A 27571-nucleotide genomic window follows, 5' to 3' on the forward strand; every position below is an offset into this window, starting at 1 on the left:
AGAGTTATAGTTTCTTGAGAGGAAGACCACAAATGTAAAGTGACATTCTCATCATATCCTATCAAGGGCATATGCTGTCAACATGACTTATCACTGATGGCATTAAGCTTGATGACCTGGTTGAGGTAGTGTTTGTCAGGCTTCTTCAATATAAAGTTACTCCCCCTACTCTGTTCCATACTGTACTCTTTAGAAAATAAAAATTCATATTTAAGGTGTGGGGAGTTATGCTCCACTTTCTTGAAGGGGCATTATCCTCATAAATTATTTGGAATTTTTCCTCTACAGGAGATTTGTCTATTCTTTCCCATTAATTTATTGATGTAATCATTTATTTATATCAGGATGAACTCATGGATATGTATTTTATACTTTGGGTTATAATCCAATACTACTTTATGTATTTTCTTGCTCAAATTGTTCCAGCTTTGGTTATTGGGAACCCTTTCAATTGGCTCTTATATTGTGTGTGTGTATGTGTATGTGTGTATGTGTGTGTGATTTTAGGCCTTCCTTTCTTTCTGGCACTACAAGATATCTTAAGCTCATCTTGTATATTCCCTGCCCAGCTTTAGAATTGGCCATTTTTTCCAGGGACCTTGGGTTCCTTTTATTGGATAATAGTATTAGACAGAAAGGTCTGGTGCTGGTGTGCTGCGTGCTGGTGTGCTGGTTACTACTGGGGTGTGTTATTTGTAAGGGATCTCCACTTGAAAATACATGATTGTGTATTGTAGGGAGAAAGACTATCTACCCTCCTAGGTTTGATTAGCTGGGTCTGTGAAATAAACTGACAGTAGGCAGATCAACAGGAGAAAAGGTACACAAATTTATTGTTATTATATGCACAGCAGTATCACAGGAAAAAAAAGTGAATACTTCCCCAGATCAGTGAGATTTGAGAACTTATATACTATCTGATAGGGGAAGGGGAGTGGCATGTAGGGATTTAGGAGGCAGTACATGATCTTTACATGGACTCTTTGAAGAATAGATAGGAGGGAGGTATGATGATTTACGACAAAGTTTGTTTGGGTGTGATGTCAACTTCTAGTCTCCTCTCTTGTGATAAGAATTAATGTTCCCTGGTTGATGAGACTCCCAAGCAGGTTATGACAATCGAGTTCCTTTTGGAGGATCTGTCTTTAGGCGGGTAAGGGGAGTTCAGAAAAAGCCTTTCCCTGCATTTGTTATTTTTCAAGTGTCTTCAGTTCAAAATAATCAATGTACCGAAGTGGCATATTTTGGGGTGGCATGTCATGAACTCCTTCAATACAAGTGCCTTATATACATATACACATATCTATACTTATTTCCATACTTTTTAAAATCTGTATCTATATTAAACTGAACATGAGTTCATACTGATGTCCCTTGTTCTGTATTTAAAGGAAAAAGTTGGCAACAGATGGTGTCTCACAGCAAGTTTTATTTCAGTCTTGCTCTGATTGTATGTGCCAAATCTACTCAGAAAATCATTGTCCATTCTCTGGGCCCCGTCTGAAGATCAGATGGCACTGAAAAGCACACGCTGCTAGGAAGAAAGAGCTTCATTGGACTGGAAGTGCAGTAGACGTTAGGGGAAATAGAAGAGGCAGGCAGGTGGTGCAACAGTCTTGTTCTTTGACTAGATGCCAACGGAGATATGAAATCTCAAATATGGATATACTTTGAGGCATCAGCATTGTTATTTCTCCTGGTATGAACATTTCTGACAGTCACTGATGAAGAGAAGTGACTCACCTGGTCGAGGTAGTTTTAGTAGCAGTTTGTCTTACTTGACTTGGCAGGGATGAAGCAGGAGCACCTAGCACTAGTAAATGGTATCAGTAAGGTGCCTGTAATTTAAAACAAGTAGGAAAGCTCAGGCCTTTTTATTTTCTGCATTGCAAAAATAATGTCTTCTTTGTTAGCCTAGGGCCTTTGCAAGCCAAGTTAGTGGGAAAAAAAACCCCATGCCATCAAACTTGGGTGTCAGTGATATGGGGAGGGAAGAAAAAGCACAGTATATTTCCATTATAGCAGGAGGCGATTGTGATGATCAGGTAGCCAGGTGTGGAGCTCTCAAGAAATGTTTCTTACAACTCGAAAAAGGGAGAAACGCCTGAGGACAACTGTATTTGGCCAACATCAGCTCTATCTGAGCATCTTATAAAAATATCTGAAAGCATAAATTGACAGTTAAGGAAAATGTGGGAGAACCAGTTTTGAAATGCATTAGGAGATGGCACTAAAGATATGCCATAGCTTATTATAAAACATTCATGTCTGTAAACATCTGATTTGAGAAACTTCCACTTTTCAGGTAGAGAGGATTGTTTGAAAGGGAAGGAAATAAGAAAGAGGAACCCACAATGGAATGATGTAATTGAAGACTTGCTAAAACAAAGATTAGTTAAGATCATACTATGCTTTTAGCATGTTTTCACAGACTAAAAATACAAGACTTTATGAACATATTAATATTCTTGTGAGCACTACAAATTAATAATGTTACTAGCTTATACTATCTAGCTGTACACAGAATGTATCCATGTGTATTTGTAGGGACAGGATTTTTTATGTGAGAGTACTAATATACAATTACATTTATCGTGGTGAAACATTTTTAGTGTGTATTGAAAAATGACATAACAGACCAACAGATTAGTCTGAAATTTCACCTCGAAATCAAAGCAAGATAATGTTTGTGATTCTATAAACATAGCTTAATACTCTTGGCCTAATGCAATTAGAATAGAACAGAAAGTATTTTTGGAATTGATTTCGTTTTGTGAATTGTTCAAATCCACAGCAGAATTGTTCATGCATTGGTGAATGTAATTGTGCACTTAAGTTTACTAAGGCAAAGGAGCAATAGAAAATGCAGGGTATTGTAGTAAGTAGATGTTTAAAGAAAACATAGTATCTCATTAAAGAAGGTGTGGTTGCACAGAGCACGTTTCATTTCTATTCACCTCAACTCTTTAGGGTCTTCCTTCTTTTTATGATCATTTTGATTCATGAAGCACTAATAGTTGACACTAATAAGAGAACTCAAAAAGATTTCAATCATGAGGAATTGGGATCACAGCATGGAATTTCCTTGTATTTATCAATCTTTTGCCAACAATAAAATAGATCAGGCCTTTTATGGCTTTCAATGTATGAGCTTTCCACGGATAGTGAAGAATGTCCTCGCTTACATGTGACTGTTTATATTTAATAATAATGACCAGTATTTATTGAAAGCTTGCTATGTGTAAGGCACAACAAAAAGATATGCAATAATTTATTTAATCATAACAGTTCCCCCATTTTACAGATGAGGATCTTGGAGTTTAAAGAGATGTGGGTATGACTTATACAAACTGTACAGTCCGTCAATAGCAGAACCAAGTCTTGCATTCAGGTCTGACATAAAGAGATCTTTTTATCTGAAAGTTGGTTTGCATGTTGTTCTAATATTTTCATATAACCAAAGGGGGAAATCATGCCTAAACACTGCTATAGTTTTAATATGTAACTGACTTACGGCCACTGTCTTGCTTGATCTTGCCACCTCCTAAGATTCCAGGGATAAAAATAGCAGCTAAAATTATACTTAGGGGCCCCCAAAATATTCTGGGCCAAGACTGGAGAAAGCTCTTTTCAAGTGCCTACTCAATTACCAATTCCAGTTGCTGAGAACTTCTGTGCTAAAATTAAATAGGAAAGTCATGATTAGGGCCAAAATCCAAGTCATAATAAATCAGTCACAATAGTGTGTTGGGGTTGGGGAAGATACGGGATTTCTTTTTTTTTTTTTTTTTAAAGATTTTATTTATTTGAGACAGAGAGAATGAGAGACAGAGAGCATGAGAGGGAGGAGGGTCAGAGGGAGAAGTAGACTCCCTGCCGAGCAGGGAGCCCGATGCAGGACTCGATCCTGGGACTCCAGGATCATGACCTGAGCCGAAGGCAGTCGCCTAACCAACTGAGCCACCCAGGCGCCCCAGATACGGGATTTCTTTACAAATGAGTTCTGCTTTGCCGTTGAAAATTTTATTTTAAATATGCTCCAAAAATTTGAGAATTAAAACTGCTTGGAACTTAGGAAAGAGGCCAGAAAGCACTAAGCAGACTTACCTATGTCTAGGCTTGAACATACCCAGCCTCCAAGACACACCCAAAGATGGTTTGTCCTGATGTCTTGTGAGGCCCCATCTGAGCTTATAGTTGATCTAAGCAGTTTACATATACAAAATCTCATGGATTTCCTACTCTTAGTTTTAAGTAATGGGCTTTTCTGTCAATCATTTTTTCACCTGTTCCTAGTAGCTTCAAGCCTTTGCTGACTCCTGGGCATAATGTTTAGTCAACTAAAACTTTATCATAATTGAAGAACTGAATCTCACAGTAGAAGCAGGCAACACAAAGACTAAAGGCTCTACCCCTATTTTTTTAAAATCCATTTTGACCAATGAGTTTCTGATTTAAATTAGTCACCTTCATATTTTACTCTAAAGAGAGGGGCTTTTGGAAGTGACTCAGGTATCATGGAGGGCAAGGTGAGAACAAAAGGGTCGATAGTGGGTCCTGTTTTGGGCAGCTCAGATCCTCTCTTCAGAGCCAAAGGATTTACTCTGTTAACTGCTGGGAGTGCTGCCAGATGACAAGCCCCAGCTGTCAGCTCTCTCTGGGGATTGCTTTTGGCTGAAGAGCTCCCCTGTCCCAACACAGGTCAATGCTTAAGGGCTGTTTCTGTTTGAGGGCACCCCATAGAGTCGCTGAGGCCTTGCTGTGACTGTATTGCATACCTCCCTTTGTCTAATCCTGTTTCTTTTACTTCCTTCACAGTTGCTGATCCCAGAGCACTCCCTAATAAACTTCCTGCATGCTAATTTCTTCTGAGTCTGTTTCCAGAACTGGACCTACAGCAAAATCAATTAAAGCAGCTCTGCTTTTATCGTTTATAAATATTGACTATCCATGTAAGATTTCACTTAGGGCAAACCAAACTAAAAATCTTTGAAAGCCACTGATCTAATGTTTAAACAAATGCTTCACCTTATATGAAAAATCATCCTTACAGTTTTGTGCAAGACCAATTTATTTACGTTAATCCTTCCAAACCAACAACTAAGCAGTGTTTTCTCCTTTTGTAATTGTTTCTTCTTAGCCTTTATTTGTATGTTGCATTTACATACATACTCATGTGCTTGTTAAAGCTGAAAATACATTAAATAATGAAAAAAAATATTTTTCATATTACGTATGTAAAACGAAGAAGCGATAAAACAGAAGCAATTGTAGCAGACCAGAGAAGGGCATTCAGGAGACGGCATATATACTCAAATGTTGATAGAGTTTTTTACATATCCTGTCCCCTACCCTCAAAAAATAACTCTTAAGATTTTGACCTAAAACAGCTATGGTATAAATAAGGGTATTGTATATAGAATTTTCATTCTTCTGTTAAAAAAAAAACTCACATGAAAAAATATACCATCGACTAGCCTCTTGTAATAAAGGAGTAAACCAATAACAAAAAAGGACTGTGGTCTTATGATAAAATTCATTGTATTCTGTGGTGCATTGGAAAGCTATCAAGGAAATTTCCAAATAATTAAGTTGCTGAAAGGCTAAATGACTTTAACTGCTGAAAAGATAACTCAAATTTAATAAGCATGTGTATGATTAAGTTCTGGATCTTAGCAGGTCCCGGCAGAGCTCATTCAATAATTCTAACTTACACAATAGTCAAGGCAACAAAGGAGAAATACAGTTTGGATGCAGAGGTTGATCCTGAGCTAGGTTTTCCTACTTCTCTATCGCCTGGAAAGCCATACACACATCAGGCCTTAGCTTTCTGTTGCAGCATTAGGGATGATTCACTCTCAGGTATGGTGTTACTTTGGCAATTTCCAAACTTGGTGTGGCAGCAATTAACTGATATATAGAACATGATATAGAGAGTCAGGAGAGAGGCTCAGGATGCAGGGTTGTGAAAGACTATTATTTATTGGAAAAAAATAACAAAGTACTTTATATACATGTTATTTAACATATATGATCTGGGTGACTAGAACATTCTAGCGGTGGATTTATTCTGTAGCCTGAAATACCCAAGCTTAGATACTTGAGAATTCCTGATCACAACTTCTGAGTTTTTTTTAAAAAATTAAAATTGAGTAGATAAAAGTCTATTGAAAAATACTGGAAAAATATGAAATTTAGGTAGCATCAATGACCACATGTGTTCTAAAATATCCTTTCTGGACAAATAGTGATTTCATCAAGTACAACACTGAAAATACATACAGTCTCCTAAAAATATGCAAGTGTATGGTAGTAATACTGTATATGCAAATAATAGCAATATTCTTCCATCAAAAGTGAATAAACTTTATAAATGATAACGTATACATCAATTCACTTTCTTTATGCATTATAAGCATACTTTTGGAGTGAAAGAACTCTAAAATACAACCAATGCTAAGTCTTTGTTAATGCACTATAGGGAGTACACAAATAAATGAAGTTGATTTATTAATTTGCTAAATATTTTGAGCATATATTATGTGCCAGGCATTGTGTTAGACAATGCAATGTATGAACCAGATAGATATGTTCTCTGTCTTTGTGAAGCCTATTGTCTAAGGGAAGAAGTTGACAGGGCTGCCTGTGTGGCTTTGGTAGGTTGGGCAGTGGACCCTTGGTTTCGGCTAGGGTAGTGATTTTGGGGTGGAGGGATCCAGCCCAGCCTCGGGCTTGTGTTCAGCACAGAGCCTGCTTGGGATTCTTTCTCTCCCTCTCCCCTTACCCCTCCCCACTTGAGTGGGTGCTTGTGCGCTCTCAATCTCTCTCAAATAAATGAATAAATCTTTTTTTTTTTTTTAAAGGAAGAAGCTGACAAATAAGCTATTGCAATATAGCATGACAAGTACTGATAGGGGAAGTGCAGAGTTCTCTGAAAGCACATAAAATGTCAAAACTGGATTTAACAGAGACATCTTCCTGGGGAACATTATGTCTAAAGGTCTTAAAGCTGTGGATGGGTTGGTCGGGTTGGTGGGAAGGGGCTAAAGAGAGAAGCTAAAGCATGTACAGAGTTCTGAAAGTGAGTAAGCATGTCTCTCACAAGGAACTGAAAAAAACAAATTCAGTAAAGCTGAGTGCTGGAAAGGGACAGTAGTAGCACAAAGAGATGAGGTACACAAGAACCAGTTCTTGAGGGGCCTTGTAAAACATAGTAAGGAGTAAACACTTTATCATAATGGCAACAGGAAGCCATTGAAAAGATTTAGGCCCAAGAGATCAGAGTTATGATTTAGAAAGATTATCCTGACTGTAGAGGGAAAAATGAAGGCAGGGGAGACAAATTAGGATTCCATGATAGCAATCTAGGGAGATGATGGTGGTTTGAACTAAGTTAGTGATACTGGGAATCAAGAGAAGTGTAAAGATTAAAGACATTTTTTAGGAAGTTAGACAGAACTCAGTGACTGGTTATAAGTGGGCAGTGTAGGAGACAACTGTCATTTGCTGAGATTGGAAACATCGAAAGAAAAAAAAGGTTTGGGAGAAGGATGCTGAGTTCTTTTTTATTTTGCATATACCGAACCTGAGGTACTAAGGGATAAGCAAGTACAAATGTTGGGCAAGCAACTGAATGTATGGATTTTATATTCTGTACAGTGCTCTGAACTGGAGATACCGATTGCAGAGTTGTTCGTATGAAATGGTAACGGAATCCATGGGAGTGGACACATCGTGTCCAAGGCAATGTGCAGGGTGGTTGAGAGAGTAGGCTGTGTTCTCCTTATATTCTCCTTGGCCAAGTCTATTACTAGAAGTATCAACAGGTATGCAAGTCTTATTGTTTTCTCTTCTTTGACCTTTTGAAGCCATGAATTGACAATAAAAACATTTAAAATAACCTGAAATCAGTAAACATTTGTAAAATAATGGTTAAATATAATCTACAAACCATACAAACAGCCCTTAATTGCTCAATATCTAGCTTTGACTATTTTGAGCTTTCCACTTTACAACAAATCTTCACTTATGCTATTATTTGCCTTCCATCAGTTCTGTAACTGTTTATTTCCTGATCATCTGGATCAATCGATATGCAGCTCAGTGACAGCCCAGAGAGATTTTCTCTGATCAAAACATGTGATTATGTAGAGATGTGTTGGTCAGAAGACAACCATAATTCATAATTGCCACATGGAAAAGATCCAAATACAGTTTGGATGGGTTGATGAGGATTTGCCTCAATATGCTTCCTTTTCGATCTATAGAAGTCGAAATGGGGATGTGACCTCTAGGGTGGTTAATAGGTGGCATGCTGACATATGTTTAACAACTGGCTTGCCAGGAGAAAAGAGCCCCGATTTGTTGTGTTTGCCAATTTTGATAGTGTAAATACTCCCCTCATAGACAATTTCAGGCTACCAACTGATGCCACTGAAGGCGGACTGGGGGAAAAAGGTATACAATTGATTTCTGCAAGTCAGTGCAAGCTGGCTCTGGCACAGTACTGGACCAAGTATGATTTGACTGGTGACCAGGAATGGGAAAATACCTTGCATATCACAGCTTAAGATATGAGAGGAGTGAATTCTACAAGACACTTAGTTTCCGCTTTAAGGAAAATTGACTTATTCATCTCTGGCCAGTTTATTTGTAGGTTTTAACCTTTTCCATTTGAATTGAGAGCTGTGGTATGAATGATGTATACATTAATAATCTAATAACCTTAGCAATATAACTTCTATGTCCTTATTCATAAGGAATAACAGTTTCTATAATTGGCTTGTATCTGACACTGAAATGATTGAGAACCATTTTCCATTTAATTCCTTATACTGTGAACCAAAGAAATGACCAGTTTCTTTTCATTTCAGGGTACAAGCATAATCTACATTCTAATATATTTCATAAAAGAAAATATACTATTTCCATCAAATAAGCAAAGTTTGTTTTTTCCCTATCAAAGCAAACAATTTGATGGTATACTGCTGTAACCAATAAAAAATTCAGAAAGAATAGCAGCAAAATATCTCTTTATGTGATTTAATATATACCCTATTAACAGCAGTGTGCAGATACATAGTATTGACAGTATACTTTAAATAATTACTATTCAAACTTACTTTAAGTTTTTTTTTTTCAATATTAGCACTGGTGGAATTAGAGCTATTATTATGCATACTGTATCTTTTTTATATTCCAAAGGAAAATTAAAATTCTTGGTAGCATTAGAAAAGAATGTACTTTTAAATATTTAATGCAGATATACAAAATCTCATGACTTCTATTAAAAGCCTCACAATTCTACTGTGTACAAATGAAGACACCTTTTCAAATAACTTGGCCTTATGCCAAATTCATAAAGGTTTTTATAAAAATATTTCAAACCCAATAAAAACACAATGATATAGTACAAAGTCTTTTCTTTTTTGTCAAACTTTAAAAGGGCTGTATTTATACAAATCCACAATACTTTTTAGTGCCCTCTGATTGGTAATTTTGTTCAGGATTATCTGATTTTAGAAATCTAAGTTGAACATTTTTCATCAGTTTTCTGCTTCAGCATGGAAGACACTGAGAACTCATAGAATAAAATTTTTAAACAGGATTGGGTAAAAACTTTACAAAGCAGAATATTAAACACTTTATATGCTTTAGTTACTACCCTGCCAAAGATAAAAATACCCCATTGTCCCATTTCCCTCTTATTTAATTTGAATTTCTAGATAATTATCTTTAGTACCCCTCTTTTATCTGTATAGAAGGTCTCTGAGACACAAGTGTACAGATTTTAGGTTCTTCAACAAAATCCAAAATACCACTAAGCCATTTTCTGTTTTCAAAGTGTATTTAAAGAAATGCTTGTTTCAATATAAAACCCCAAAGTGCTGAATTAAAACACATTAATAACATCACTGGCCAATTACTGACTTGGCTTTAGCCTTAGAGGAATATTATTACAATTGGCTGTTAAATTTCAAACTGAAGCGTTTGGTTTTATACTGTAATACTGTACTTTCCTATACAGATATCAAAGAAAATGAGCTGATTTTTTTTTTTCCTTAAAGGCATAGTAAAATATTTTAGCCATAATACAAATCAACTTTGGGGGAAAAAAATCCATGCCAAGATAGGAAATAGATTTTTTAAAATCTTAGAATAATTGTTATAAAAGAACTATAAAATGTAAATTCCTGGAAAAAAATACATGGAAAATGTCTCTCTAGAAAAAAAATACACAACTTGTTAGATACAAGAAAATATAGCATTACCATGGGGTGCAGCCAGCAATGGACGTGGCTTATGAGACTTAAAAAATTCACAAAAGGTAATTAGCACCAAAATTGTCTAAAACTTCAAATGATATACTGAAGTGATTCCAGGCCCAAATATTACATTATAAAAAAGTTACATTTAACTTTCATCAGCCATAATAAATATATCCTTTTCAATCTTTAGAAAATGTGCTAGCTTTACTGATTTTCATCACAGTATTAAGGTAGTGTATAGTAATTATCATTTATATTGGTTTGGGCTGAGCAGGAACAGTAGATACCCAAGTTATTTCCCAAATAATAAGGGGTTATTTGGTGGGTATGGGTGGGGACAATTCTCCCATTAAAACTTTGTTTTAGCTCGTTTCATCCTTTTTCTTCTAAAATGTTTTATTGGAATTCTCTACAACCTGGTTTGAATTCCATATCCTGTTATTTTCCCTGCTCACTTTTTGGTGGTGTTAAGATTTGGCTTGGGAATAGGGTGGGGTGTTTAAAAGTGGGCACAGATCACAGTAGTAAAACAAGACTTTTGAATAAGCTACAAAATGTATATTCAACCCTGTTATAATCAAGAGTTGAGTTTAATTTGAAACGACATCCACTTATAAATTTAATTACAAAACAGCACACAATTTGAAACAAGGCAAACTTTTCGGCTTTCATGTAGTGAAATGTATAACTTCACCAATCACATATATGGCTACCAAATGTGAAACAACAGCTTATTCAGCCGTATTTTACTGTTGCACATAAATAATGACAAGGCAAAGAACAGCAACTAGTCCAAGGGCTTGTAAGCCAAGGAACCACAGCATAATCCAAAAGAAAATGACTATTACTGGTTCCACAATTCGTTCTCCAAAATACATCCTTGTGAAGCCCATGGCGATGAGGCTTTTGTTCAATTCACCAAAAAGCGTTCCCATCTTTTTGTAGTCATCTCCAACAGGTTCGCCAGTGTGGTTTTGTGATTCTTCAATATCCTTTATAACAAAAACAAAAACAAAGAAACAGAAAACAAAACATAAACATAAAATGAGAAATAGGGGAAGGTCCATAAGAATAACGACTATCTCATCATTCTCCCAAAGTATGGGGCATAATTCTGATAATCATTCAGTAAATATTTGGGAATGTTCCTTTTGATTAACATATAGAACAACTATGTCTGTGCCCACCTTTCAAGAATATGGAAAGCACTGATTTATTGATTTCTGTAGAATCAACACTGGACCCTCAACTATCAGAACACTGATTTATAAGATTAAGGAAGGAGCTGATTCATTTCCATTTATTTTCTAGTTTCCTGGGATTATAAAAGACAGCTGCTTAAATGAGGAATCATGTTTGTATTGTCCTTATTCTTTACCATGATTTTAAAATAACTTTTCTACCAACTTCCTGTTTTGAGGCAGGGACCCAGATTGCTCTGTCTTGTGTAAGTAAGCTTTTTTGTCCATTCCCTTGACACTGAGACTTTAAGAAACCTAGCCTCAGCTGACTTGAGCAAATCTTGTTGCTACCATTGAGCATTCCTCAGCCATCATTGCTGTGATCTTTCAGTCTTAGCTTTGGCTAAGGAGACCTCCGTGTAGGCCCTTGCATGGTTTCTTGTCCAAATTCTAGAAATGTCCTAAGTGCATCTTATTAACCCCATCAGGAGAGACAAAGAGTTTTCACATAGGAATAATTTTGTACGATACGTCCAAAAGTCCACCTAGAAATCAGCTCCTAAGAAAATGTCCACGTGTACCCAATATGCATATCAAAAAATGTTTACTATTTCTATTACCTCTTATTACAAGTAAGGCCTTCATGCCAGTTATTGAGCTACTGTCTCTCAGCTTGAAACCACTCCTTGTAATTCTAGAACATATTTGGCTCCGTGTTAGTCTCTGCCAATAGAGGGGTGAATGAGACATTGCACAGCTGGAGGAGGAAAGGGATTTGCTCTCGTTTGCTCCTGATGGGTTTGTTGGTGTGTCAGTTTTGCTCTAGCACAGTTCTTCACTCTGGTAGTAGTAATTTCTTCCAGTAGCAGCCACTGATCTCAATTTGGGGATTTCCCAACACTTGCAGAACCAATCTCAATGTGCCTCTTGAGACACCAGATCCAACTTGTGGGTGCCTATTCCTCAGCTATCTTGTTCTTAGTTCTGTGGGATCCCCCGCTCTGAGTACAGAGACACCAGAACTGGGCGAGCAATGATGGGTTCTTGAAAGTCTGAGTTTCAGCTCCACAGGGCCTTTCCCCAATCTTCTCAGTTTTAGTAATTCTACCTCTTTCTTTGCTGCCCCAGGCCAGGCCTAGGAGTGGGGGCTGCTTCCAGTTGTTGTTACCTACATGATTTTTAAATTTTAGCATACTTTGTAATCCCCTGGAGGGCTTGTTACAGCACAGGCTGTTGGGCCTATCACCAGGGTTTCTGATTCATAAACCAGGGCTAGGGGTTGGAGTCAGAATTTGCGTTTCTAATAAGTTTCCAGGTGATGATTATGATGCCTGCCTGGTGACCATCATTCGAGAAATCACTGCCTTACTGTTCTGTTTCTGCCTTTTCCATTCTTAAACACCTAATTAATAATTCTTTAAATTATCTTTGTTGAAATCATTGATATAATTTCTCCTCACTAGACCCTAATACAGCCACAAAAGAAAAACTATGTCATGTAGGTGACATAATTGTCTGGTAATTTATTAAACCTAATTGCATTTAGGAGTCATGATTCAAATCAGTAATTATTTACTGAGTACCTACTAGCTCATTGTAGGTGCAAGATGGAGAATTATTCATATAACAAAAAATTTTTAGGTATAGGGTTTGACATAGTAAAAAGCAGTAAAATACCATTAAGTATGCTGTCTATACCAGAGGAAAGTAAACTTAGAAGACAAAAGTCACCTGCCAAAAAGAGCCAATGAATTGGAGCAAGTTTTGAGGCACTCTTCAAATACATGAATCAAACTTAGATTCCTGTAGTAGAAACCAAAGCTTGATCATTTCAGCCATCAATATGTAAATAAAAATATTTTTTCATTTTAAAAATGCCTTATTATCTAGTCTAAATATATACAATTTAAAGTATATATTTAAGGGAAGAGGGAGTGAAAAAAATCTAATTTTTATTTGCAATAGCAGATAAAATGATTTTCAATAGGACTTTAAAGTGATCTTTCCCCTTATAACAACAATTTATGTAGAACAGAGTGTCATTGATGAAGTAGTAGAAAAATGAAACTTATTGGGGCATCATTGTTAAGTATATTTTAAGCCAAAATTATTTTTGAATTATATTTACATATAATTTTAAAATTAGTTTTGAACTTGCATTTCTACCAAAAAAAAAGAAAAAAAAGAGTGGAAAAAACAAAATGCTGTAGAGGGAGTTGAAATCCAGAGAGTTAAAATCCAGGCTCTAACACTTAAACTGAGTGACCTTGACCAAATCACTTTCGTGAGCTTCAGTTTTCTAATCCATAAAATGTATTTACATGATTCCTTTTGATAATGATAATTTTCTCTTGAATTATAATTTACTTGTTAACCTTTCCTCAATATTTGTGTTTCATTTCTAAACTAGTTTATTCCTCACCGATGTGCTGTGATTGGGTGAATTTTATGTTTCTCAGCTTCTCATACTTTTATGTGTTCCATGATGATATTCTACATTATAAAAGAAAAAAAAATCTTGTTCTTGCCTGAGATCAAGCCCTTCTCTTCTTCAGGACAGAACTTGAAGACTACTTGATTTAGTTTGTAATTCTTCCAGTGCCTCACTTTTCTCTACTCCTCCAGTGTCTTGTATTGTTGATAATCATTTCTGGCCTCCTTTTTTTTTTTTACTTTTTATTAAAGTTTTTTGTTTTCTTTTTTCCTTGTCCAATTTCTTTTAATCTATGCACTCATTGTACTTTGGGGTTTTCTGTTGTTACTGAAGAATTTTAAGACTTTTTTCTTTCAGTATTTTTGTGGTTGTAGTACAAAGAAAGTACCCTAATCTGATATGGTTCCTTCTGAAGATTCACTTTAAATTTTTCTACAGACTGCTTGTGGGTTTTTCAGGGAAGAAGTAGGTATTGCAAGACTTAAATCAAAACAAGGAATTAGCTAACTCCTAGAGGCCAAGCGAGGAGGCAGCAATGGATCACATCCTCTTAGATCTGAGAATACCTGCTGGGATTGAGACTGGAAGTGGAAGACCCAGGAAGGGCTGGTCTGGGCAAGATATGGCTGCTCCAGCCTGCTTCGTTTTTTAATATGAAAAACTTCAAGCACACACAAAATTAGAGAAAAATAAATACAATGATCCCCTATATACCTATAATCAGATTCAATAATTACTAAAATTTTGCCACTTGACTGCAGCACTTCTTAATCTGGGCAATCTAAAGGAGAGGAAAAAGTAAAAATCATTAGAAGAATGCCTAAAAGTGGCCTATATACAAATGAAGTTCTGTGGAAACATCCAAAATATCCAGCAAAGAATTAGATAGGTTTGAAACAATCCTAAAGGAAAGACATTTAAGCACATGGAAAAAAAAAAATAGGCAACATTTTTAAATCAGTGAGATTATAGTCAGTTTTATTACAGTATTTTCTATATCCATAACATCCACCCCAAATACCATAATTCTAAAAGGTACAAACATTGGTACGCTGGTAAGTGTTTAGCAGTAGGCTTTGTCCAGGGTGGGAGTTGGGGTGGGTGGATCTCTGATTTGAATTGTTTGCCAATTCCATAGTTTTTTCCAGTTTCTGTAGCCAGTCCTTCTGCTGTACTCAATTTCAGGCTACTTACAACCAGCTTGCAAGGTTCCTAGAAATTTAACAATTGGCTCTTGAGCTCTGGTAGGGCTGCCATCAGTACTCCATTGTAGGTACATTAGTTGAGATAAAGACCTGCATGCTTATAATTGATTAGTTTGATCTCTCCCTTCTTTCGATCAATTAGTGCATTTAAGGCTTTTTTTTTTTTTTAAGTTTACAAAGTTAATAGGTGGGATAGCTAAATAGAATTACTGCAATACAGTATATTGAAATTAGGAAAGTTGTATTAAAAATATATTATGATTTGAGTAGTGGATAGGGTAGATAAAATGAAATACATGTAATGCTACAAAACTACCACAATTAACAGAATTTTGCTTTTTCTGGTCTGCCTCATGCAGATATCAAAAGTGCATTCAATTCAATAATTTTTATAAATTCTTATTTACAATAAAATTTTAAAAGCCTGGATGGTTTGTGAGGAAGTAGTGCTCCTTCAATGCTCTCTAGCTACACGAATGATACCACCATCCATATGCCAGATCCAAAGGCCAGAAACCTGAGGCCTTCATGACTCCTCCCACATCCCTCCCCGTTACATCTAGCTCATCAACATATCCTCTCTATTTTACCTTCTAAATATTTCCTTATTGTGTATATTGCTATTCCATCTGCTGCTGTAATCCCAAAATAATCTATTAACATCTCTTGCCTTGACTATTCTAGTAGTTTCCTAACTGCTCTTGCACATATTCCTTGGTTCCCCTATAAACTACCACACAGCAGCCAAAGTGATCCTTTTAAATGCAAATCCAATCACTCCACCGTGCTTTTAGGATTAAGGCCAAAATTTTTACATGACCCAGGAGGCCCTGTTTAGTCTGGGTTCTCCCTGGATCTCTGGCCTCTTCCTGTCATCAGCCTCCCTCTGCCTTTTTGTGTTTCAGCCACACAGATCTCTAACTTCTTGAACAGGCCATGCTTTCGTCTGCCGAAGATTTGCACGTGCTGTTTTCTCTGCCTAACAACACTCTCCTCCCTCCCTTGCTCAGTTAATGCCTGCTCCTCATTTAGCCTCAGCCTAAGCCTCAACTCAATCTCATAGCACCATATAATGCTCTTTCAGTGTATTCTAAATCAGTGTAGATGTGTGTGTGATTATTTGATGAATGTCTCTATCACTGTACATGAGGATACGGACAATATCTATTTTTGCTGACCACTTATCCTCTAGTATCAGTATGTAGCAGGGGCTGTGTTGGGAATAGCAGCATACAGAAGGAACTCAATAAATATTTGTTGAATAAATGGAGAAAATTTATCATGTGTCTGGCAAGCACTGGAGCAATATCTTGATAGGTTTTCTACCTTGCTCACTTCTTGCCAAACAAAAGATGATCTTTTTTTTCCAAAGTATTTTTATTATAGTAATTTCAAAGCAATGTATAGATTTTAATGAGGTTAGCAGTATTTCTGTTTGGGAAATTATTAAGCATCCATTCCCTCTTTCCTCTTTCTTATTAGAACCTATTCCAGCCCACATTCCTCAGGTGAGGCAGACCCCACCTACAGCTCCAGAGATGACAAGTCTTAAGAGTAATAAACTTCTCTTTACCAGAAGCTGGCTTTGGAAAGTGCATGTGATCCACTTTGGAACAATGACTTTTGTGGGTCTTCTTGAAAAAGTCTTCCTAGCTCTTCTGACACAACTTTGGAAAGTGATCCTTATCTTCTTCTATTTCTCCACATATAATCCTTTAAGTAAAGACAGTTTATTGTATTTTTATCAGTTTTCTACTCCTGATATAAGAAATTACGATAAACTTAGTGGCTTAAAACAACAAAAAATTATCACCTTATTGTTCTGTAGGTTAGAAGTCATGTCAGCAGGATTGCATTTCTTTTTAGAAGCTCTAGGAGAGAATCTATTTGCCTACCTTTACTAGCTCCTAATGGCTGTCCATATTCCTTGGCTCCTGGCCCCCTTCCTCCATCTTCAAAGCCAGCAATGTTGCAGCTCTTCTGACCATTCTTCTTAGTTAACTTTTCTCTCTGACCACAGCAGGGAAAGGTTCTCTGCTTTCTCGGCGGTTAAGGACCCATGTGATTAGATCTAGCCTAATGGGATAATCCAGATAATCTCCCCATCTCAAAGTCCTTAAATTTAATCCCATCTGCAAAATCCCTTTTGCCATTTAAGGTATCACATTCACAAATTCTAAGGACTAAAATATGGACATTTCTGGGGAGGCATTATTCTGCCTACCACAATATTTTATTATAAAAATTATTTCTTTATATATCTATTTCCTGTCACCAGCTTTGATAGGAAGGGCAAGGCCATTAATGGCTAGAACCATGTCTTAACAAATTTTTTTTTTTTTAAGGATTTTATTTATTTATTTGACAGAGAGAGACACAGCGAGAGAGGGAGCACAAGCAGGGGGAGTGGGAGAGGGAGAAGCAGGCTTCCTGTGGAGCAGGGAGCCCGATGCGGGGCTCGATCCCAGGACCCTGGTATCATGACCTGAGCCGAAGGCAGATGCTTAAAGACTGAGCCACCCAGGCGCCCCATGTCTTATAAATTTTAACATTAATACTTAGTATATCGCACTGTGCCTGGCCTATTGTAGGTTCATAATAAGTATTTGTTGAATGAACAATAGAAGTATTTTACAATAATAACACGTTAGGCAACAAAACAAAACAAAAAACCCACAAAAAATAAACAAAAGTTACATGTAACATCAAATATTTTGTTCCTCCATGAGTACAGATGTGAATTTGTTCAAATATTTATAAATTCTAGATTCTAGACTAGATTACAAGATATGGTAGCTGCTAGCTGAAATGTACATGCTTGGGGCGCCTGGGTGGCTCACTTGGTTAAGGATCTGACTCGGTTTTGACTCAGGTCATGATCTCAGGGTTGTGAGATCGAGCCCACCCCCTAAATCCATGTTGGGCATGGAGCCTGCTTGGATTATCTCTTCCTCTTCTTCTGCCCCCCCCCCCACCCCTCTCTCTCTAAAAAAAAAAAAAATTAGGGGGGTGGGGGGATGGGTTAGCCCGGTGATGGGTATTAAAGAGGGCACGTACTGAATGGAGCACTGGGTGTTATATGCAAACAATGAATCATGGAACACTACATCAAAAACTAATGATGTAATGTATGGTGATTAACATAATATAATAAAATTAAACAAAATTAAAAAAATTTACATGCTCAGCTCAATTTCTAAACCATTGTATTTGAAGAGTAGAGAGTAATATAAACAGAGGAGATCTTGAGTCCTTGACTCTCTCACGTTTGTAATTTTCAGAGTAATAGTAATAAGTGGCAGTATTATCAATGATATGGTAGAAAAGCTAAAACTGCGTGCCTACTATGGGCTAGGTACTGGCTTTACAAACTTTATCTTGTTTGATCTTTCCACAAGCTGTGGAAGCATTATTATTTTCCCTCATTTGCAGATAAGGTAACTAAATTTCACAGGTATTAAATGTCTGGCCATTGACTTATTCTTAGTAAATGGAGGAGCTCTTACTCCAGAGACCACTCCATTAATCCCTATACTATACTCCCTCCAGTTATTATTATATTAATAGCTAGCCTCTGTCTAATGCTACTTAGTTTTCAGAGTAAATTTTACATATTTGAACTGCAAAAAAAAAAGCTATGTAAACACGTTTTCATTTTTCACAGAATGAATACATTTAACAAAGTGAAATGAACACTGGCATCTTTTTTTGCTTTACATCTTTTCTCACAGTTTACAGTATATTGAAAGTGAGTTTATCAAGCAAAAAATTACTCAAATTTTTATTTTTATCTTATATAAAAATGTAAACCATGCAACAGTTGAGTGGATTTTTCATAGCCCTTTCAGTATTGACTAGAATTCAGATTCAAATGTGGAAAAAAAGATTCCAAACAAGTATGAGGAGATATACTTGGCAGAAATGCAATATGGCAACAACAACAACAAAAACCAAAAAGCCAACCACACAAAACACTTCATACAGAAAGTGGTACACCAGTGCAGAAATTCAGATGGTGCTTTTCCCTCTGTTCTAACATCAGTCACTTTGTGTATTTGCCAGATTTTATTCTTTGTATTTGAGGTCCTGATGAAAGAACATTTGTCAAAAGCGCAGTTTCCTTCATGATCATACAATAATGCTATGACATGCACGCTGAAGTGTTCTTACCAAGATAGTGATATTATTATTTTTTCGTCCATGATTAAAGACATACATAAAAATAAAGAGGCGTTATAATTGATTCAAAACCTTCTTATAGACACACAAAATTAATGATGAGAAATTAAAGGTGAACCCTTACATAATCATAGGATTTTTAAGAGAGAAGTATCCTTAAAGATAATTAAAACAAAATCTACTTTAAGAAATAAGGAGTAAGAGGTTAAGTCACTCAGCTTATTAATGACAGCAGGCTTTAGAAGCAACTAGGACAGATTCAAATGTTGCTCTGCACACATAGAAGGTAAATTACTTAACCACTGACCCTCAGTTTCCCCATGTATAAAAGGAATACAGTAATACCTAACTCAAGAGAGTTGTGATACTAAAATGAAGAAATGGGTAAAAAGCTTTTAGAATACACATACTGATCATTCAATATATGGTAACTATTATTACTACTATATTTTTGGTAGCCTTATATCTTGTGATTTTTACTTCTCTTTCTATTGTACCGTGTTGCTTGAGATAATTAATACCTTAGTGATCATCTTTCTCATGATAATTAAATTCAGTTGTATTTTTCTTCCAGTGTTATGACAATTTAATTATATAGAAGTTGAGGTGGGATGTTTCCTATGGCACAATCTGTGCACACGAGTATGGCAAGACCTCTGTTTATTCACTTTAAGAAGAGTATAGGCTACATTCTGTAAACAGGCTTTCGCTGAGTGCGTGACAATTGAAAATGCACTTTCAACTGTTTTCCTGTTTGCAGTATAACATTTGTATTACTGCACAGTATTACATGTACAGTATTGGAAATCTGCTGTTTTTGCCTGCCTGGTATTTACTCCACCTTTTCCTGCTAGCAGCCCCTTGATTTAACTTTGGAGAAACCATCCCCCATCCGTTCTTAGTCCCTGTGTCTTGGTTGAAGAGGTTCCACTTCCCCTGTTCGAGGCCTGGCCAATCAGAATATTCCATTTCCTTGGACATATGATTAGTTAAGGAATGAGCATGTAACCCAAGATAGGCCAACGAAACACCTCTACCCAAGACTTTTGCTGCAACTATTAAAAAAGAGACATTTTTCTTTCACTCCTGTTGGTTAGCTGGTAAGATGCAGGGCATCTTATTACCATGAGGGGAAAGCTTGCTATAAATGAAGCCAATATAAAGTAAAGCCAAGAAATGATATCGTCGATATAGTTTCAACACCAGACTCTAGCTAGTGCATCTACCTCTGGTCTTTAGTTACATGAGCCAGTAAATTCCTATTTTGCAAAATTTAGGGGAGTTGAATTTTGTCACTTGGAATCAAGAGTTCTGACTATGGATGATGATGATGATGGTGATGACAATAAAAATAATAGCTATTATTAACTGAATGTGTACTATATACTGGATATTGTGTTAAGTACTTTACATTCTTTACGGCATTTAATCTCCATTTTTACAGTAAGTATTGTTAATTCCAAAGCCTGTGTTCTTCACAATAGTGCTCAACTACTTCCTCATTAATGTGGATTTATTGTTACTAGCAATAACTAATATGATAAATGTATTGATAATATTAAAAACAGCAATTAATGGGAGTTATCCAAGTGGGCATTTTTAGATATAACTTTCTAAAAGTTGTTTTAAAAAACTACATTTGAACACATGGATAAATGGTTATTATACATATTCAGACAACACAAGAAAATATAGGGTAAAAACTAAAATGCTGATTTTTCCTTGCTACTTTTGGTTGGTCTTCCGTAGCTATCAAGGACAGCCAGTCACAATAAAGCAAACCTAAGGAAATCATAACTGGGGAGGTAAATTTATACATCTCAAGTATACATCTCAAGATGCATACCAAGGAATAGGAAAGTAATTTTTAGATAGCACATACTAGTCTGTGAATTGAGGTTTTTATTGAATGAATGACAGAACTAATGAATGAATGAACAACTCCTAAATCTTCTCGCTACAACCTTTTCTCCTTTTACCTTGCTTATTCAACTACTCCCACTGACTATTTTTTCAACCTCATTGGGCTTGTAGTCCACTGATCTCTAACTTCCCTCCATCCACTAGCCGAGTCCATTCCCTTCTTCTTTATCCTCATTCAGCTTGAGTTCTATGGCCCAGAATTTCAATAAAGTTTTCAACTCCATTGTCTTATTGGGCAAAACCTTACTTTTAGAGGAACGTAACTATTTTCTCTGCCCGCACCTGGGTGGTGCTAGAGAAAGTCATAACATTGGGTATATTGGTACCACTAGTTTTTGACCACTAGCCCCCAAACAGATCTTCAAACACCCTGCATTCCTACTTCATTTCTCTGCTCAGCTCATTTTTTCTGCTCCCTTCACAGACTTTCAGACCTCTTCTCTCTTTCAAACCTCTGCTTCTCTCTTTCTCTATCCCCCTCCTCCAGCAAATTACCTGAGCTCCTACTTCTCAGGGAAAAGAAAAGCAGTCAGAAAAGAGCTTCCTTAAGTTTGTGATACTAAATGTAACAACCTACTTCAGTTTATGTCCCTCTTCTCTGTATTCTTTTTTGTTACACATAAAGAAACAAGGAAGTGTTCCCCTTCTTTGTCCCAATTCCTCTTACCTATATGTAGGCTCTTTTCCTACCTTAGATTATCCCTCTACCATTATCCTCTGTCTCATATATATTCAATCTCTCCCTCTCAGCTGGCCCTTCATCAGTATTTCTACATGCTTAGATCTTTACTCTTTAATACAAGACTCCCTCCATGCCACATCCTCTATTAATTCTGCCTTGTCTTTTCTTCTTGTTCATAGCCCAACTGTTTGAAACAATTCACTTGGCTTGTTTCCATTTTTTTTTTCATGGTTACCAAGACCTCTAAGAGACTGATATTTTATCCTACTTGCAAGTTAACAAATTAGCCTATCACAGTTTCATGGATGCTGGCAGAAGACATAAGATGTTTGGGTTAGAGGCAAAGGACTTTATTACTCAGGCCACATGAAGCGGCATGAGTTTCATGTTGATGTTGGTTCCCCTTTCCTCCTAAGTCCCACAGGGTGACACAGAGTGGCACAGGTAGATGCTGCAGGCAGTGAGTTTGTACACAGCTGAGGAACTGCGAATTTTGAGGACTCTAATCTTCTATTATGGGCTACAGGCAAACCTGCCGGACCTTTGTCCCAGAGGGAGACATTATCTTTATTACACTGGACAGCAAACAAATTTGCTCTCTGTTCCAGAAGGAGACAGTGTCCCTATCTTCCAAGTCTGTTCACTTAACAACAAATACCCTTGAAAAAACAGTCCTGAACAAAAGCTCTTAGGTCAAGAGATCCATGGATAATTACTCTATCCATTCACATCTCATCCTATTCCAGTCTGGCTCTGTCCCCATTACACCACCAAAACAGCTCTTGAAAAGGTTGCCAATAAACTGTCATATAAATAAATTAAATAGGCATTTTTCAGTTCTCATTTATTCCATTCCTAAGTAGCATTTATGATGACCATTTTTTCTCTTCTTTTGCATTTTATGATATCACATTCTCCTGGTTCTACTTTACTCCATCTGGTTATGTCTTTGTCTCCTTTGTGGGTTCATCATCCTCAACACAGCTATTAAATATTGCCATCAATCTCTGGTCCAAGCCCTCATCTCTTTTCACTCCACATTTTTCCCTAAAAATTAGTTATATTTACTATCAATAAATCAATTAAATATTATGTCCAACTCAGACCTTTCTTTTGCACATTAGACCCATATATTCAATTGCCTTCTTGACATTTACACTTGAATATCTTGAATATACTTCAATATTCAACACATCCAAGGCCAAACACATGATTTCCCTCCTCAAAACTGGCCTTCATTCAATGAACAGATTGTCAGGAATGAAATCCATCCTTAGTTTCTATAGGCCAGAACCCTCGGAATGATCTGCAAAATGCTTTTCCTCATTTCCTACATCCAATTTATCAGTAGGTCCTGTTGATTCTGACATCTGAATCCATTTCTCCCTAATCTACCTAATTCTTCCTGCATGATTCTACTTGCTTTTCTCACTCAGCCTCATCTTATACTTTGTTCCCTCCTTCACTTTCTTTACTTTCCCCTCCCTGTCCTAATTTGCATCTCTCATACTTGCTTGCTTTTCTTGACCCAAAGCTTTTTAAAAGTTATTTCCTCTGCCCGGTATGTTCTACCTTCTTCTTTTCATCTAACAACTCCTATTCATTCTTCAGATCTCAAGAAAGTCAGTCCTGACCTCTGCTAGAAAAATCTCCTTGTTAAATGCTCTTGTCATACCACATAGCTATCCTTACATCAGATGAATTTTGTGTTTTGTTTGTGTGGTTATCTAATTTATGTTTATCTTTCTCAATGGGCTGTAAGTAGCAAATCAGCAAAAATCATGTTTTTCCCTCTTAACTTTTTAATTCTCAGTGTCTGCCATATTTTAGACATTTCCATCTAGATTATAAGACCTTACGAAGTATTCTATGTAACCAATCTACTAATTCAGCCTACTTTCTAACTGTCCCCTAAAATAAATTCTATTCTGGTCACATCCCTCTGTTCTCTGCATCCTCCCCACTCACATTTATGGCTTAAGGTAACAAACATTGTATTAAATACCCGCTATATGCCTGTTTCCTATGTTATTCTATTTAATATCCAAAATAACCTTATGGGGAAGGTGTATTATGTGTCTGAGACTACTCACTCAAAAAGAGATACATAATATATAAATAGTATATGGAAGAACGAAGATTGAATCTTGGACTGATTCCAGAACTATGGCACTCTACCAGTTAGGTAATACTATTCCCATTTTAAACCTCAGTATGTAAACGTTTCTGTATAGCTTGGCCATAAAGTATGCACTGAGCATTTATAAAGCCAAAACCTAAATTTTTAGATAAGACGGAAAATTTGGGGACAGGGTCAAGGATAGCCTCTTAAATGGAGAAGACTTCCTCTCCAAGAGGATTAATGCATGAATATTGAAAATAGGCAAGATGTAACCAAACAAATAACAGTGAAGATCCCAATTACTGCATTCCAGGAAAATCAATATGAAGAACACTAATAAATAGTACTTTACCAATTAATTAAAAGATTAAATCCTAGAATAATGTTTTTCCTTACTGCATTAACCAGAGCACCTGGCAAGATTATGTACTATAATGGTTCAAGAGGCTTATTTTAGCTTGTATGCGCCTTCCCCCCAACACACACACACATATACACACACACACAAATGTGCACGGGCACACCCATTGTCTTTCATTCTAAATCTTGCCCTTTGTCTTTGTAAGTGAACTTTTATAAGTAGGGAAAAGGTACAGTTCCTAGTCATAAGCAATTAAGAGGAAGTGTCTCAAAAGAAGATAAAAGAATAAGCATTTATATATTTTTAAATATCTCTTGTTCTTTGGCTGGTATGAAATCTGTCTTTTCAACATCTCTCCCTTTCTGGTTCTCTTCATTTCTTCCTGTGGATTTGAGTTACTATTTGGTGTCATTTCCTCACTCTAATACAAGCTCCCACAACAATACCACTACCTTTCTTGTGTTGATATTATCAAGTGTACTACATTTCAATATGTTTTAGACTCAACAATACAATTATATACATATTGTTTTATGCAATTGCTTTTTAAATCAGTTGAGAAGATATATGTAATTATACTCTTTTGGAATTATCTACATAATTACCTTTACAAGTGCTCTTTGTTTTTGTGTGTGTGGATTCAAAGTACTCTCTGGTGTTACATGCTTTCATCCTCCTAACTTTCTTTGATAGTTCTTGTAAGACAGATCTGCTGGCAAAAAATTCTCAGCTTTTGTTTATCTGGGAATGTGTTTCACCTTCATTTATGAAAGATAATTTTGCTGGATATAAGATCATTCATTGATATTGATATTGATACCCTACTGCCTTCTATTCTCCAGTATTTCTGATGAGAAGTCAACTATTAATCTTACTGGGGTTCCCTTGTATGTGATGAGTTGTTTTCCTGTACTGCTTTCAAGATTTTCTTTTTCTCTCTATCTTTCAACATTTTGACTATGATGTGTCTGGAAGTGGACTGCTTTGTGTTTATTCTATTTGGACTTTATCGAATTTCCTGGATGTCTGACTTAGTGCTTTTCATTAAATTTGAAAATAATTTCAGCTATTAGATCTTAGAATACTTTTACTCTCTCCTTTTCTCTCCTCTATTTGTTATTCCCATTATTTGTACATTGGTGTGCTTAATCATGTCCTACAAGTCTCTAAAGTTTTACTCACTTTTTCCCATTGTTTTTCTCTGTTCTTCAGAGCATGTAATCTCTATTAATCTATCTTCAAATTCACGGATTTTTATCTTTTGCCAGCTCAAATAATTTTTACTTGGTTTACTATATTTTTAATTCCACAATTTCCACTTAATTAAAAAAATATTCACTGTTTGATGAGACATGGTCATTATACTTTCCTTTCATTCTTTAAGCTTGGTTTCCTTTAAGTTCTTTGAATGTATTTATATTACTGTTTTAAAGTCTTTGTCTGCTAAGTACATTATCTGGGACCCATCAAAGGCATTTTCTACTTCCTTTTCCCCCCCTGTTTATGGGTAATACTTTCCTATTTCTTTCCATGTCTCATAATTTTGTGTTGATAATTGGGCACTGTAGATAATATATTTTAGCAACACTAGATACTGATCTCCTACCCGACCCTAGAGGTGGTTGCTGTTGTTTGCTTGATTGTTTATTTGCTTTGTGACTTGCCTGAATGAATTCTGCAAAGTCTGTTTCCCTGCAGCTTGCAGCTTCTGATGTTTCTACTCATATTTTTCCCCACTATTTTTCTTTTAGGCTTATTATTTAGGGGTTGCTCCTGAGTTAGCACAAGCCATTGGTTAAAGGTTGTGTTCAAGCCTCCTTTGCCAGTCAATTTTACTCTCTACTATTGGCTGTATCTGTAGGTTAGACATTGCTATTCTAGTTCAGTGATTTTACTTGTTTGCCCCACATTCACCAGGGACTAGTAGCTTGGAAGTTCCCACTCTGACTGCTCCTGAGAGGGCACAGCCTTGGGCATGTGCACAGTTTTTCAGAATGCCAGGAGTGATTGTGATATTATTTGTGGGCCTTGCTTCCTAGGAGTTACCTCTGGGTCAGAGTAACTTACTATTGCTCAATAAGTGTTTGATCACAGGTTGTGTTGAAGCCCCTTGTTCCTGTGAGGCTTCTGCCCTGTGTTGATGGGTCTGTGTGCAGCTTGGGGAATGCTTTCAAGTCTGCCCCACATCCTGCTCTGATTGCTGCTGAGTGCGTGCAGCCTTGCACATGCACATTACCTTCCTGATCGTCACAGTTGATTATGATGCCAGGAGGGCTATTCTTGGCTGACTCTTTCCGTGGTTCTTTCTTTAAAACTTTTGGCTGCTCTGTTGGTTTGATGCATTATGGAGCTACCAGCCTCCTCTTAATGGCTCCCCAACAAGATTTGTTTTGTACAGCCTTAGGCATGGAATTCTACACTCTTTCTTACAAATAAAGTCAGTCTTGTCAGTCAGATCTGTGGAGCTGTTTACCTGTATGATCTGTCTTTACCCCTGGGCAGAACATCTGCACCAATGCACTGGAGTTGGGGACAGAGACCCTCTTTTTCCAGTGACAACCCTACTCTACAAGTATACACTGAAAGTCGGGGAGCAGCTCTGGTCTTGGCTTGTCTCACTTCATGTGGAACCTCTACCCTGTGGTGAGTTAGGGCAGGGTAATCGGCCACAGTGTTCTCAGCTTGCTCTGCTGAGAGTAGGGGCTGGTTGAAGAGCGAGTTGGTCCTCTCAGTCATGCCTATGTGGAATAGAATTCCTGTAATATGGAGTTGATGGGGGGCCCAGGGGGATGAGAAACACCAGATGCCTACTCCTCTATGGTCAAACTGTAGCTCTAGACAGCTGGGGTTAGGGAGAGAAGAAACCCCATCTTCTTGGCTTCTTGGCTAACATGCTGGGGTTGGAGCCCTGTGAGGGGGACATTATGAGGAAGAAGTAATGGGTTGTGGCTCAAATGCCATAAAAACTCATGTTCTGATATATATAGTAGATTTCCTTTAATGGATCTTTCTTGATTTGCTCTATGCCCTTAGAATAATTCCCAAAGACTGAATAATTGTTGTTTTTAAATAATTTTCACCAGTAAAATTGCTGTTTTGCTGGGGGAAAAGCCCACTGAGTTCCTTACTTCATTGTTCTGGAAATCCTACCTTGGTTGTTTCTGGACATTAATGGTTTTTGATGATGAATTGAGGTACAATTCCTGTAAGAGTGAA

The 27571-nt window shown here is 36.7% G+C and overlaps 1 protein-coding gene across 1 annotated transcript in view; it reads right to left on the reverse strand.

Moving 5' to 3' along the window:
• Positions 1 to 10190: 10190 nt before the first annotated feature.
• FAM241A (family with sequence similarity 241 member A) overlaps positions 10191 to 27571 on the reverse strand; it is a 40583-nt gene continuing 23202 nt past the window's right edge. The window contains exon 2 of the mRNA XM_021684482.1: positions 10191 to 11260. Coding sequence (XP_021540157.1) covers positions 11015 to 11260 — 246 coding nt within the window. The 3' untranslated portion in view covers positions 10191 to 11014. The remainder of the gene's footprint in view (positions 11261 to 27571) is intronic.

Source organism: Neomonachus schauinslandi, chromosome 2 (assembly GCF_002201575.2).
Source record: "Neomonachus schauinslandi chromosome 2, ASM220157v2, whole genome shotgun sequence".
In the NCBI taxonomy this organism is placed as follows: domain Eukaryota; kingdom Metazoa; phylum Chordata; class Mammalia; order Carnivora; family Phocidae; genus Neomonachus; species Neomonachus schauinslandi.